This window comes from Leptonychotes weddellii, chromosome 2 (assembly GCF_054177405.1).
Source record: "Leptonychotes weddellii isolate Sample4059 chromosome 2, ASM5417740v2, whole genome shotgun sequence".
Classification (NCBI taxonomy): Eukaryota; Metazoa; Chordata; class Mammalia; order Carnivora; family Phocidae; genus Leptonychotes; species Leptonychotes weddellii.
Window position 1 is genome coordinate 142581692 of NC_138370.1, and position 14285 is coordinate 142595976.

Consider the following 14285-nt stretch of genomic DNA (forward strand, 5'->3'; position numbering starts at 1 on the left):
CACATCAGTGGCTTCTCTTATGTACAGATTGCAGTGAGAATATGTTCCACTGTCACACGGGCAAGTGCCTTAATTACAGCCTTGTGTGTGATGGATACGATGACTGCGGGGACCTGAGTGATGAGCAGAACTGTGGTAAGTAGCATTGTCTCCCTAAGGTTTTCATTGAAAGTTACAGAAATGTGTAACCCAGAACCCATAGCCCCTTGTTTGTTAATGTGATTAGAAGATTAAATGACAAGATGGTTGGTTTCTTAATTTTTAGAAAGAGGAGGTTTTTTTAATTACTAGTCTCAGTAATGTCTTATGTGTAAATGTAATATTTCTTATATAAAGTCATAATAAGGAAGTGCTTAAGAAGTAGAGTGGAAAGATGGGTAACAGTTGTTAATATGTTAGTAATTTTTTCTCCTTGAGAGTGTTCTATTTCTTCTTTGGTTAGAGCCAGTGGCTCATGTTTAGATTTTGAGCTCTTGAGCAAAACTATGCAGACACATATATTGTCGTGTGTCTGATGCCCTTATTATATGCAACCAAAGACCCCTCCTTTAGTTGATTGCCAAGCACGGCAGGGACAACTTCAGTAGAACTGACACCTAGGGTTAGGACAAGCACATTTATTTTATGTACACAATCTGATCTTATCTTTTAAAAAATGAACTTATTTACTAGTTACACGTTTGTACCTATAAACATCTTCCTAATTCCCCACCCCAGACCCTGGTAACTACTATTCTACTCCCTGTTTTTACAAATTTGGCTTTTTAAGATTCCACATATAAATGCTATCACACAGTATTTGTCTTTCTCTTTGACTTATCTCACTTAGCATAAACACACACACTGTTCTATGTCCATTATATCTTTTTTTTTTTAAAGATTTTATTTTATTTATTTGACAGAGAGAGACACAGTGAGAGAGGGAACACAAGCAGGGGGCAGTGAGAGAGGGAGCAGAAAGCTTCCCGCCAAGCACATTATATCTTAATAAATAAAAGAATGAACCTACTATTTAAAGAGTTGTGTTCAGTTGTGAATGGCATCTCATGAATTAAAAAGCAGCAAAATTCCTTTTGCTTATTTACCTTTTTGACTTTGTGGTTACCTTTAGAATTTTTAGGTAGTATATTACTGAGTGACATGAGGACTTTGTAATATGAACAACAAGGCAAGCTTAGATGAGGAGGTGCCCTGGAAAAAGGGTGTGAAATAATATTTAACAATTAGAGAATATTGAAGTGGATGTTGGGGAAGAATCAGAGTAATGCCTTGGAGTGGCAAGTCTCAGAAATGGCATACTGGGAAACTAGCTTGTTTCTAGAAGCAGCTGTCCAACTACCTCTCACTGTATCCATAAAAATCTTGGAAATATGTATATGTACAAATCATCCCAGAAGTCACTAGGTAGATACGGATTGCCTTCTGGGACTGAATAATTGTGGGACAAAGAGTGAGAGGCCATTTTAATTTTATACATCACAGACCTTCTAGTTGGAAGAGGCCTTATAGATGATCTAATCCAAGCCCTCCTTTTACCAGTGAGACCACTGGAGAAAAGAGCGGGGGTGGGGGGGAATGTGGGGAACGGGGTGGAAGGCTTGGTAGTTGGACAGGTCAGTGGAGAGGGCCAGGGTATAGTTACTGTGTGATAAAGAATGGTCTTACCACTCAACATATTTCCTCTGAAGATAGTAGGATATCACAAAGTGCGCTCTTAGGGTGATTTTGCCCTATGGAATGGTAATAATTACAACTTTCCCTTAGACCAGTCTCTGCCCCAGCTGCCCATCATTAGCAGGCTGAGCATGTGCTGGTTCTTCTGGTTTCTGCACGGGCATCCCATCTATTGTCTTTCTTCTTTTCTCTGCACTCCCATCTTCCATATACCTTACTTAATTGTTCCAATGTGCCTTCTCAGATTCATGGTCACTCTGTGAGTCTATCAGTGACAGTGGCACTATTCATGGATACTCATAATAGTTCCCCAGTATTGAATCTGTCATCCATGAATCCACACATATCTTTTATTTATCTTTATTTTTTTTAATTTAAAAGGCGAAAGATTTATGCGATCTGAAGAGAAACCAGAGTATTTTATTTTTTTTAATTTAGATTCAATTAACCAACATAGAGTACATCATTAGTTTCAGATGTAGTGTTCAGTAATTCATCAGTTGCATATAACACCCAATGCTCATCACATCAAATGCCCTCCTTAATGCCCATCACCCAGTTACCCCTCCCCCCCAGCAACCCTCAGTTTGTTTCGTAGAGTTAAGAGCCTCTCATGGTTGTCTCCCTCTCTGATGACTTCCCATTCAGTTTTCCCTCCCTTCCACTATGATCCTCTGTGCTGTTTCTTATATTCCACATATGAGTGAAACTATGGAATTGTCTTTCTCTGATTGACTTATTTCGCTCAGTATAATACCCTCCAGTTCCATCCACATCGATGTAAATGGTAAGTATTCATCCCTTCTGAGGGCTGAGTAATGTTCCATTGTATATATATATATACCACATCTTTATCCATTCATCTATTGTTGAACATCTCAGCTCTTTCCACAATTTGACTATTCACACATATCTTTTTTTAAGATTTTATTTATTTATTTATTTGACACAGAGAGACACAGTGAGAGAGGGAACACAAGCAGGGGGAGTGGGAGAGGGAGAAGAAAGCTTTCCACGGAGCAGGGAGCCCGATGCGGGGCTCAATCCCAGGACCCTGGGATCACGACCCGAGCCGAAGGCAGACGCCTAACGACTGAGTTACCCAGGCGCCCCCACACATATCTTTTAAAGGGTTATTTATATTAAGGTTATTCCACATCTCATGGTAAAGAATCCTATAGATTCTATTCTCTGTGAGAAGAAACATCACTTAATTCCCCCTTTTATCCAGGAATGTGTAGTTTGGGGGAGAGGTTAAATCCAGGCTAAAAAGAATCATGAAAAAAATACATATATATATAAGTATCCTGCATTTCTCATCCAGCAGTTTTTCCCAATATGCGTGTATATATTAAGATGGTTTGATAGAAAGCCTGAGCTTAGAGTCAGGAAAGATGACTGGAGATAGCTGCCTTCCTAATTTACTATAGAGAGGTAGGTTATAATTCTTAGAAACGTGATAGAGTTGTTGCAAATATATCTAATCAGCTATCTACATTGTGAAACCTACATCACAGTTTTGTTTATTTTAGCCAATGTGAAAATCAAACGTTTTTCATAGGGAAAGAAAACAACAACTAAACAAAACAAAAAACAGGAACAACTATAGGTCCTGAGAAAGCTGGCCAGTCATTACTCATCTGAAAAACAGACAGGTCTGACCCCATAGAGATGGTGGCCAGTGGGTCACATGCTTGTGCAGGAGGTGGCATTTTAACTGTTCCAGATCCATCATAGAAAAAGTATTGAGGGTATTGGAACAGTTGGAACAGACTCTCTTCAGCTGGAGCTATGAGTCATTCAGTTCTAAGTGTTTGTCATGCTGGTTCTCCGTATCCCTACGAGTTTCTGTTTTCTCCAGATTGCAATCCCACAAAGGAGCATCGCTGTGGAGATGGGCGCTGCATCACGATAGAGTGGGTGTGTGATGGTGACCATGACTGTGTGGATAAGTCTGATGAGGTCAATTGCTGTGAGTTCCCTGATGATTTCCATTTACTTATTTTTTCATTTCTGCCTGGTTAGACAAATACGGTATCCAGCATTCAAACGGAAGATTGTTATACTTTGGCTGTAATCTATAAAGATAATAATTAAGCGGTGTGATGACAAATGTCATGTATCTGGCTTCCACATGTCTCTCCCCACAACTCCAAGCTTAATTTGGCTGCTCTGGCCAAGCAGGTGTCTATTTTCTCTGTCACTGGCCACACATCTGTGACTTTGTCAAAGGGGATGTTCTTCCCAAAGATTGGGGGACTTTTTTTCTGCTCTATATGAGCAGTTAGGCTTCCTTGCAGGAGCCTCCATACATGTTCTCAGGTACCATTTGTGGGAGAATATGGAGAGAATTGCCAGAGAGAAGAAAACCTTCGTAGCTCATAGAGTTATATAGAATGTACAATAATAATTATAACTTTACGGGCTGTTGTGTTTCTGGGTGAGTAAACAGCCTTGAATCTTGAAGCTAGGTGTTAAAAGAGCAATATTGACCTGAGTTAAAATGATACATTTTATGCATGTTCAAACTAATTCAAGTTTTTATTCCATCTTTTGCTAAGGGTTAACAAAGTTGATACATATGAGATTGAATATTTAACTTGCCTATAATATGAGGCAAAAATTGAAATGTGGGTTGCGTGATTTTTATTTTGACATAAGAGAAGTCATCTAAATTAATTAGCAAGTGCAATGCCCAACTCTCCCCTTCCTGAATTGAGTTGGAACTGGAAATATCACTTGAGTCCTTGTTGGTGGACATAGTGGAATGGAGTGGACTATATCTCGGTGCATCTTGGGAAAGCAAGGACATGGTGCTCAAGTATAACGATTCTGGCGTTGAGCCTTGGTTCAAGCATAAGGAGATTTAATATTAGGCAGTAACAGTGAAGGCTGAGGCCACAGGATACATGGGTTTCTGATGCTCTAAAGGACAATAGTGATAAAATTTAGACAACCTTCAGGAATGGAAGGTGAGTGGCCACTAGACCACCCCTTTCAAATGTCAGGTGCCATAAGCAAGTTTTGAAATAAGGTGTTTATTGGGTGCAGGGTATTAAGCAAGTTCTTTCACATAAGTTGTTTCATTGGCCCTTTAGATTGGGTTGGAATAAAATGAAATGTTTGGGCTTAGAGTCAGAGAAGCTTGCCTTCACATTCTGGCACCAGCTTTTAACAGCCTTGTGACTTCGAGACAGTCGCTAAACTCTCTAGAGTTTAACTTCCTTATTCTAAACAAGGTTGATAATACCTCTTTTGCAAATCCGTTATGAGGATTTGAGATTCGATACATAACACTCCCAGCACAGTTATCACCGTGTAGCAAGCCTTTAGTAAATCGTAGTTTTTATATGCACAGTAAAGCTGCAGATCATTAACATCATTGACACAATTTCTTACCCCACCCTATCAAGAAAAAGTTAATTCCTTAGTAAGTGCTATTTAATAAGGCAGGGGAGAGTCAGGAAAGAAAACTTTCCATCCCAAAAACCCTTGGGATGAAACACATTGATGGCACACTCCTTCACTTCTGCAGACCACGCAGATATTCCGAACACTTCCTTTCTCGGTGATGCCAGATAAGCGGGCATCTCGATAGGCTCTACAGACGGCGAGAAGGACCAGACGGTACAATGACTGTCGGACTGTTGTTCTGGCCTTCCGCAGCCTGCCACAGCCAAGGTCTGGCCGAGTGCCGGAGCGGACAGTGTATCCCCAGCACCTTCCAGTGTGACGGGGACGAGGACTGCAGGGACGGCACTGACGAGGAGAATTGCAGCCAGAGTAAGTGTGTGTCCCCTGCCCCGCGCATTCCTGCCTGTCGGGCCTTTCCTGGGGAACAGAGCAAAACCTTGGCGGTTACCTAATGCTCAGTGCGATCCCCCCATACATCGGTCCAGATTTCCTGGCGCAGCGCTCCTCACAGCACTGGCCGGCCCGGAAACCCCTTCTCCTGGTGAATAGAATGCTCGAGCATCGTACACTGCACAATCATTCCTAAGGGGAGACAGTGGAGGTTGAACACTTACACAGCGTGGGAGATTCAGTTAACGGTTTTGGGGAAAGTCAACACGATGATAAAGGAAAAGCTGAGTACGTAGTATTCCATTAAATTAGATTGGGTTCCAATTAGGAGGAATTGGCTTCTGAAATTAAATGTGAAAGCCTCCTAAAATAACCGTGTTCAGAGAAGCACTTTCTTTTTCTTTTTTTAAAGATTTTATTTATTTATTTGAGAGAGAGAATGAGAGCACGGGAAGAGGAGGGTCAGAGGGAGAAGCAGACTCCCCACTGAGCAGGGAGCCCGATGTGGGACTCAATCCCAGGACTCTCAGACCATGACGTGAGCCGAAGGCAGACGCTTAACTGACTGAGCCACCCAGGCGCTCCAGTGTCATCTTATTTTTTATTTCAAGTTTTTATTTAAATTCTAGTTAGTTCACATATAGTGTAATATCGGTTTCAGGAGTAGAGTTTGGTGATTCATCACAAAGAAGCAGTTCATGTCTCACGTGATGGGGCAATATAGTCAGCTCCACCTGCAAAGGGTCACTGCTGTCATCTGTGACACTCGAAAAGAAGAAGTAAGTCAAATAAGTTGGCTTTTAAACTGCCGTTCCACACTGATTGTTTGAAGCCCCACTTTGAGTCGAAGCATCTCTCAGCACAGGGCTGCTAGGAATACCCCTTGACTTAAAAATCACTGCATTTGTTTATCCGTGACCTTGCCACTCACCAGCATAGACTAGTCATTAAGCAGGTGGCCTTTGGAGCCCAGCTGCCCGGGTTCAGGCACCAGCTCCGCTAAGCTCTGCTACCTACTATCTCATTCACTTGAGGCTGGTAACTCAACTCTGTTGTGTCTCGGGTTCTGTGTCTGCAAACTCGGAGTCATAACTGCCTCACAGAGTTGGCCCATGGTGAGCACTCCGTGAATGTGAGCTCTTGTTACATGGCTGTTGTGTTAAAACATGTCTTGGGCTGGGCATTTCGCAAATCGGCCAGTGAGATTGGTCACCTGTAGCCAAATTAGTTTTGTCTTAATAAACACTGATCATTAGAATTGCTTTAGTGAAAAAGCATTCCAGACCTAAAGGGAGACACTTTTAATCACAGATTTAATACCTATAACGTCAGATAAAAGGGTGCTTCGTTTTAACCAGTTTTAAAATTCAGAAGCAGAGTCTTTTCTAGCCATGAGTTATTATGTGCATACCAGCCAAGCACCTCCCTTTGGATCAAATTGTTCTTTCTTTCTCCATAATTCATCTCTGTTTGAAATAATCTTGGATTCTTCACTATGCAATGGCAAGATTCATAAAGTATTTCCCTACATATGTGAGATGCAAGAAAGTCATATGATAAAATGGATCAAAAGTCAAATTTTATCATCTTTATATTACTTAATCTAATGAATTCAACTCAATAAATGCATGTCATGGTGCTCATAGGTGGTTAACCACTGGGGATTTAGTGGCAAGTAAAGCAGCTCATGGAGCTTGCAGGCTCCTGGGGAAGATTGGCATGATACAAATAATTGTGCAAGTCAGTGTCTCACTCCATGGAGTGACATAGGCCATGAGGGAAAATTCAGGGAGCCACGTGCCATATATGGTATGAATGGCCTGGTACAGGGCCTCAGGGAAGGTTCCTTGAAGAAGAGATGTTGGAGCTAAGATCTAAAGAATGAGTGGAGTTGACTTAATGAAGGAAAGTGGGACTGGAAAAAGCTTTTCAGACCCAGGGACCTGCTTGGTCAAAGGTCCCAGGGAGGAAAGGAGCAAGACATATGGAGGGTTTCGGGAGAAGGCCACTATGATTAAATCTAGGAGTGAAGGGGAGGGTACGACTTAAGAATATTGTCACCAGTAAGCCCAGGCTGGCTCTGCTAGAGAGGTTGGGGAGGGAAGTAGGAGCCACCCAGGACTTTGGGCCCTACTCAGGATTCAGGCCTTTACAGCCCTCAGGCTCTGCTCTCAGCCTTCCTGTCTAGCCTCCCTGAGGCTCTAGTGAGGCCAACCTGTGCTCTTTCCACTCCAGCCTTTGCATATTCTGTTGTCTGCTTGGGACACCCATTCTACCTTCTTATGCCAACTCTACCCGCCTGCCTTAAGAACTCCTTCAAGAAGCTTTCCCTTCATTGTCCTAGTCCACTTCTGTTGCCTTACAGACAGCTTCAGCAGTTACTGTAATCACACAGCATGGTAAGGTTCTCTGTTCATGGCCATCCCCCTAGTTAGAGTATAAGCCATTTCACTTCTTTTATCTTTTAATGCTTCATGGTCTATCTTGTCACATAAGCTTGTCACACAGCAGACACTCAATATCTGCTGAAATAATGAATGCATGTTGTCTTATTAAAATTAAATTTAAGAGACTAAACTCATGGAAATGAGCCTGGTTTACCTTGCAATGATGGTTCGACTCTGATGATATTAAAAAAAAAAAAGGAGTGGCATCTCTTTTCTTCAAGGCTATGATATGTACTGTTGCACATTAATGGAAAGAGTCCAGTATAATAAACATTATCTTATTATAGAGAACATTATAGATAAGAATGATTATATGCATACACATACTGTTGTTTATTCTTAAAAACGTCTTGCAAGATTTTCTAGATTCCCGATGACATGTCTGAAAGTAATTGACTATAATGGGCAAGAGCCAGAAAGAGAACGGGCAGTAATTTATTACCTTTTCCATTTAACCTACAAATGACCAGGGAATCAATGGGAAAAGAAGCTTCCTCTCTACATACCTTAAGGAAAAGCCATTAGGCTGACGCTACTGCTCTCATTCATTTGGAAACAAGAAACCCAATTCTCAGGTCATCACAGCTAGGCCAGTGATACTTTCCAAGGACATACAGAAAGTATGGATCGCAGCTGCACAAGACTTGCACCATGACAGAGTATCCTCACCGTACTGGTGTTGATGCCATATTTATTTTTAGGGAAAGCATTTTCCTTATGGGGAAGACTAGAGTTGGGTGCAAATGAGTCCTTAAAATAATATCATTTGATATCCAAGAGTTCAAGATCATTATGTTGACCTTTCTCTCCAGTCACTTACATTTTATTTTGCAATCAAGCTTATTCACCCAGGCAAACAAAAAACACTTTCTTCCCCCATGAAAAGCAACAAGATCCCGTTTTGTAGATAAGTTGCCTCTTATTTTTTTGTTCCTACAGAATCCTTCTGGAATAACCGTGTTGTATTTAGTTGCCAGGAAAATTAACCCAGAAAGTTACATATTTAACATGTGTTCAATATTTTTGGAGAAATTGGAAGGGAATTAAAGTTATGTCATTCCTCAGCTCCCCCAGACGTCCTTGAGACTTCCAATCCTAGTGTAAGGAATTTACAGATGATGAAAGCAAATGTGCCTTTCCCCCCTCTGTAGGTCAGACTCCATGTCAAGAAGGCGACCAAAGATGCCTCTACAATTCCTGCCTTGATTCATGTGGTGGTAACTCCCTGTGTGACCCGAACCACAGTCTGAATAACTGTAGTAAGTACAGCAGCTGACAAGTGCAATCACCGTATCAGGATATGCATCTTGCTTTTTTCTTTTGAATTGACATGAAAATGCTGAAGTCTGGAATCCCTCCAAATGTGTGTGTGTGTGTGTGTGTGTGTGTATACATATACATACATATTTCTTTTTTCTTTTTTAAAGGTTGCATGTGGTAGCAGAAAAGAAACAAAATGGTCTTACTTGACTTAAATCAGAAACAAATGTGTCATTGTCAATGGCCTATAAATCCAAATTGCTTAATATCATTACCATTACTTTGAGTTCAGCATCAGCTCCTATATGTTACTTTCTTGGCTCCATCTGCAGGCAGATGCTATCTTTCTTCCCTTTTAAAGCAGAGCTTTGAAAATGGAAACTTTATCCAAGAAGCAAATAGGAAGTTCATCTAAACAGTGCATAAAGCTGTGGCGATCTGTTCTCCTAATAACAATTATTCTCACCTTTGCAGGAACTTTGCTGACCTAGAATGATCTTGCAGCTGTTACGTAAATTTGTCTAGGTGACAAATGGTGTAAACTATTGGCTCACTCTAAATTAGCTTTCAGGAGGGGGAATTCCTGGGGGGAGAGAATGGACAGGAATAGCAGAGGGTTCTATAGGTTCTCGTGGGAAATTGAAAATGAATCAGAAAGCCCCGAAAGACTCTGATTTCTAGTAATGAGTTCTTATTTGTAGGCTCCGCTTTCATATTCGGCTCACTTCTTTCACTTTTTATAATTAATGTTTGGCCTCCTCTTCCGCTTGGGGCTTGAGATTTAGAAGCAGGTCTGTCAGCTTTCAGTTGGCAAGAAAGTATGAAGGTATCTCCCAGTTGAAAGGCTGAAGGGTTCAGGTCCTAGTCTTACTCAGTGATCTTTCTGCATCACTGTAGGGCTTATAGGGGCTGCTCCTGTAGCCCCAGAGGTGTGAGGGAAGCAGCCAGTGAAAAACCCAGACTGAGAGGACTTTTTGTTTATTTTCACGAGCACTTAATAACTGTTTGGCTAAAAGCGTGATACCCAGCCCTTTTCCACTTCTATATGAGAGAACAGTTGAGAGAGATGTTAATCTGACCATTAAGACATACTGCCATTTTATTTTACTCACTCTAAACTGAATTAAATATGTGTGTATGTATGCATGCATGCTATGTATATATATATGTATATGTATACGTATATGTATATGTATATGTTCTGGGTCTATTGTTTCACTTTGCTTTATCCCCCAATCTGCTCTGGAACTTTTTCAGAAGCCTTTCTGTACTTCACCTTAAACTTGACATGAGCAATTTTGAACGGTGACAGTGTCATCTCAAAGATATGTGTTTATTATTAAAGTTTTGGGGATTGTCTGACAGGGAATGGCACTTAGTGTTAGATTAAAAAAAAAAAAAGTTGAAAGGGCAGTGTTGGCCTGTGTCAGATTTGGGTGAGGAGTATTGAGTGCATGTTGTCCTATTTTCTCCATTTTTGAAATATGTCAAAATTTGAAATTTAAAAATACGTTACACCGGTGAACAAGAGAAGTGGAAAGAAGGACACCAGATGACTCTGGTTCATAGTCAACCGGTATTGATAGCATGCATAACAACGTTCCAGGCTCTGGGATGGCCACTGGGCACTTTAATGGCGAAGAAGGGAGACATGATTTCTGCCTTCCTCGAGATAACTTTTCAGCGTGGGAGAACACACTGCCATCTTTTCACTCATGTATACCACATTCGTTTTCTCTTCATGTTCTTTCAATACACTCGAAACAGTGTCCCTAGCATCTCACTGTCCCTTCAGCTCCTTCTTTCACCACAGGTGTTCTTGCCAGGTTCTTTCCATATATATTCAGCAGACATCTGATCATCCCTCTTCTGATTGCCAGGCACTGGGCTAGTCACTGGTCCCTCATTCCTTCTGTGTTATTAAAAATACCTTCCAATGGAAAGTAAAGATGTGTCTTCTCATCTTTCAAAGAGCTTCACGATGGTATGTGCGTACTTGGTTCTCTGTAAAGTTGGACCAGTAGCATCTTGAAGATCCTTACCACTGGAGAGACCATGCCTACTTAGATTCTGAGACTCAGCTACGCAGCACTGTCTTTGTCTGGCTCCATGCTAATAAAAATATGAGTTTGAAGAGTGTGGATATTCTGTCTGATGGGGTCAGCCTCTTACTGGAGTTGCTGGGATTCTAGTCCTTGAAGACATTTGTTCTTGCTATCCCATAAAATGTTATGGGTCCCTGAAGATATAGAGCGGGACCCAAGCATCAGTATTTTTTACATTTCCAGGGGACTCCAATGTGCAGCCAAGGTTGAAAATTATTACTTCAGTGGTTTGTTCATGACTAAGCTATAAGGGTACGTGACATCCCTGAAACTGAATGTGAAAAAGTCTTTATAGTTTTCAAAGTTTTCAGTGGAGAAGTCCATGGCTTATCTCAGATTCCCAGAAATGCCTGTAGTTTTTTTTTTTTAACCTAAAAACCACATCTTTGATGACATTGTGTACTGATAGGCTTGAGGCATCACGGTATCCCCACATCCACTCATTACCCAGGATCTTTAACATCTTTGTGCCCTGCTGGGAGGCAAAATACAGACATATCCTTGCCCTAAGGGCTTTGTGTAGGAATGTTATTTCCCCTCACTCTGGTGTGGGGGACTAATCTATCACTCCCACCTTGTAGTGTGCAGTCCAGACAACTGGGGAACCTGTGGAAAGAGCAGTTCCTGGGCATGTGTCCCTCCCCACCTCTCTGTGTCCATGACCACCATGGCTGTAGGAAGCCAGCTACCACTCATACCCCAGGGACTCTCTCGTTCCTCACAGTGTTCCATCGACTCTTAGTTCTACATGTTTACTCACGCCTTTCTTTTTCTCCAACATTGAGGAAGCAATGAGCAGCTTTGTTCTTTGAATAATTTCCTACCAACCTCTCAATTTACTGCCTTCTCCTTGCAGTCTCTAGTTGGAAGGAGCAAATAGCATAGCGGTGTGGTAAAGAAGCCAAACACCGTAATGGTTAAGGACTTCAGTCCTGGGAGCAAATGGGAGATGAGAGGAATGATCTCTTTCTAAAAGCATTCCCAACAAATGAGTGAAAAATAAATGATTAAGTTAGAATATTTCCATTTGGTAACCAGTTGTTTCCATTTGGTAACATGCATTGGTGAATTAATGGGTCAAGGCATTGAGCATCTACAGCTGCTCACATCCCAAAAAGAAAGAAATCAGATATACTTTGCCTTCTGATGGAAGAACACCATAGCACCCATAGTCCTCCCTAAGGGATGAAACTTAATCAACTCTCTGCATTCAGCTGCCCATGTCCAGGAAGTAGGCAGGGGAATATATTTAACTTCACCAGGAATGGGTAGTCAGCAAAACTCAAACTTGGGCACACTCTACAGTCAAATCCCTGGGTTCTTCAATAGCTAAATTCGAATTAAAAATAAAAAGATGGAGGGGGAAACCCAGATTAAGAGACTTAGAAGACAAAACAAGTTTTAAAAAATGGGCAAGATTAACTATAGTATTCAGGGTGCAGTGCGCACTTAGGTAATACAACTTAAAGCAGAGCAAGGAGGTGATAACTATGAAACTCAGTAGTTACTCTGGGGATAAAGGAGAAAGTTGGTAGAAGACAGGGTAAATGGAGGGCCATTTGGGATGTCTGGCAAAGTTCAACTTCTTGATCTTGATGGTAGGTACAAGGGTGTTCACCATATAAAACTCATGAAACTACTAAAAATAATAAAGAGAAATATAGAATTTGAGGCAAAGATGAATCTTAGAATATTGTATATGCCAGTGGATTTGAAAGTGACATTTTCTCATGTAAGTAACTATCATTTAACATGTGATTTCCAATGGCTTCAGAGTATTGCATCATGGCAAGCATGTAACATCATTTAGTTAACAATCCCATCTTTAGGTTGAATTTAACAAACATGGTTTCAGACTTTGAAAGGTGGGATATCATTAAGACTCCATCAGGATCAATTTTTTCAACAGTATTTATTAAACCTCGTCTGTGTTCTGGACGATGTGTTAATAAGCAGGGCATCAAAACGCAGTGAAAACAGTAAACAGCCTCATGTTTGTAACACGACTGCCCTCTAGTGGCTATTGTAAATCAAGTTTGTGAGCGAGTGAGTAAAAAAAGCTTATTGATACTGTAAATCATAGAATTTGAGGTTGATAGATATTTGAGAGTTTATCTTGCTTAACAATCTGTGAAGAATGCCTTATGAAGGAATAAAACACAAGATTCAATCACCCTTACCACATTCAGTAGAGATCTCCAGAATAATATATGATCATAACTTAATCCTTTCATCTTCCTTGGCTGTGAAACACTGAAAGCTTTTATCTCATCCCAAATCAAAAGAGATATAGTTCCCACATATCAAAGAGAAAAAATACCCATGTGATAGGTCTACTTATCATCTAAATAAAATGTACCAATAAACATTTAAAACTTGGTAGGGTGGTAGAGGAAGAGATAGAAAGGAAAGGCATATACAAGAAAAAAAACGATTGCATCAAAAATCTGTGTGAATTATCCCATTTTTTGGTAAAATTATATTAAAGAAATTAGGAAAGATATAGTTAGAGTGGCATCTACTGACTTATAAGTCGGGCATGATGAATAATTAAGCAACAAAAGCAAATTGAGGAATACTAGGAATGGTAAGAGTCTACTTTGGCAGAAGCAAGCAAACACAAATCTGTCTATGTGTGTAGACGCTTGTATGTGTAGATATGAGCCAGTGAAAGGCAGGGAAGGATTCAAACCCAGTCTGTTGGCTTTGAGCATAGGTAAGAGAAGAGGGCAGGGAGATGATAAACTTTTTCTTTAGCATCTTGCATTGTTTTTATTGTTATGAGGAATAGGCATTTTTTAATAATATGAAATCAAAAGATTTAAATGTTAAATGTTCACAAATCAATGGACATGACAAACTGAATCAGCCCCACACTGCCTCTATGTCTTTCTCTTCTCTCCACCCTGTACTCATTGTCAGGATTATGCCAACTTGACAATGTTACGCCTTTTCCAGTAAACGGAGACTGTAATTACACTTTGTCCAGAGGCTT

The 14285-nt window shown here is 40.7% G+C and overlaps 1 protein-coding gene across 1 annotated transcript in view; it reads left to right on the forward strand.

Annotated features, from left to right (window-relative positions):
• CORIN (corin, serine peptidase) overlaps window positions 1-14285 on the forward strand; it is a 189216-nt gene that overhangs the window by 130327 nt on the left and 44604 nt on the right. The window contains exons 7-10 of the mRNA XM_081813164.1: window positions 28-135; window positions 3536-3646; window positions 5341-5457; window positions 9077-9193. Of these exons, the coding sequence (XP_081669290.1) occupies window positions 28-135; window positions 3536-3646; window positions 5341-5457; window positions 9077-9193 (453 nt within the window). The remainder of the gene's footprint in view (window positions 1-27; window positions 136-3535; window positions 3647-5340; window positions 5458-9076; window positions 9194-14285) is intronic.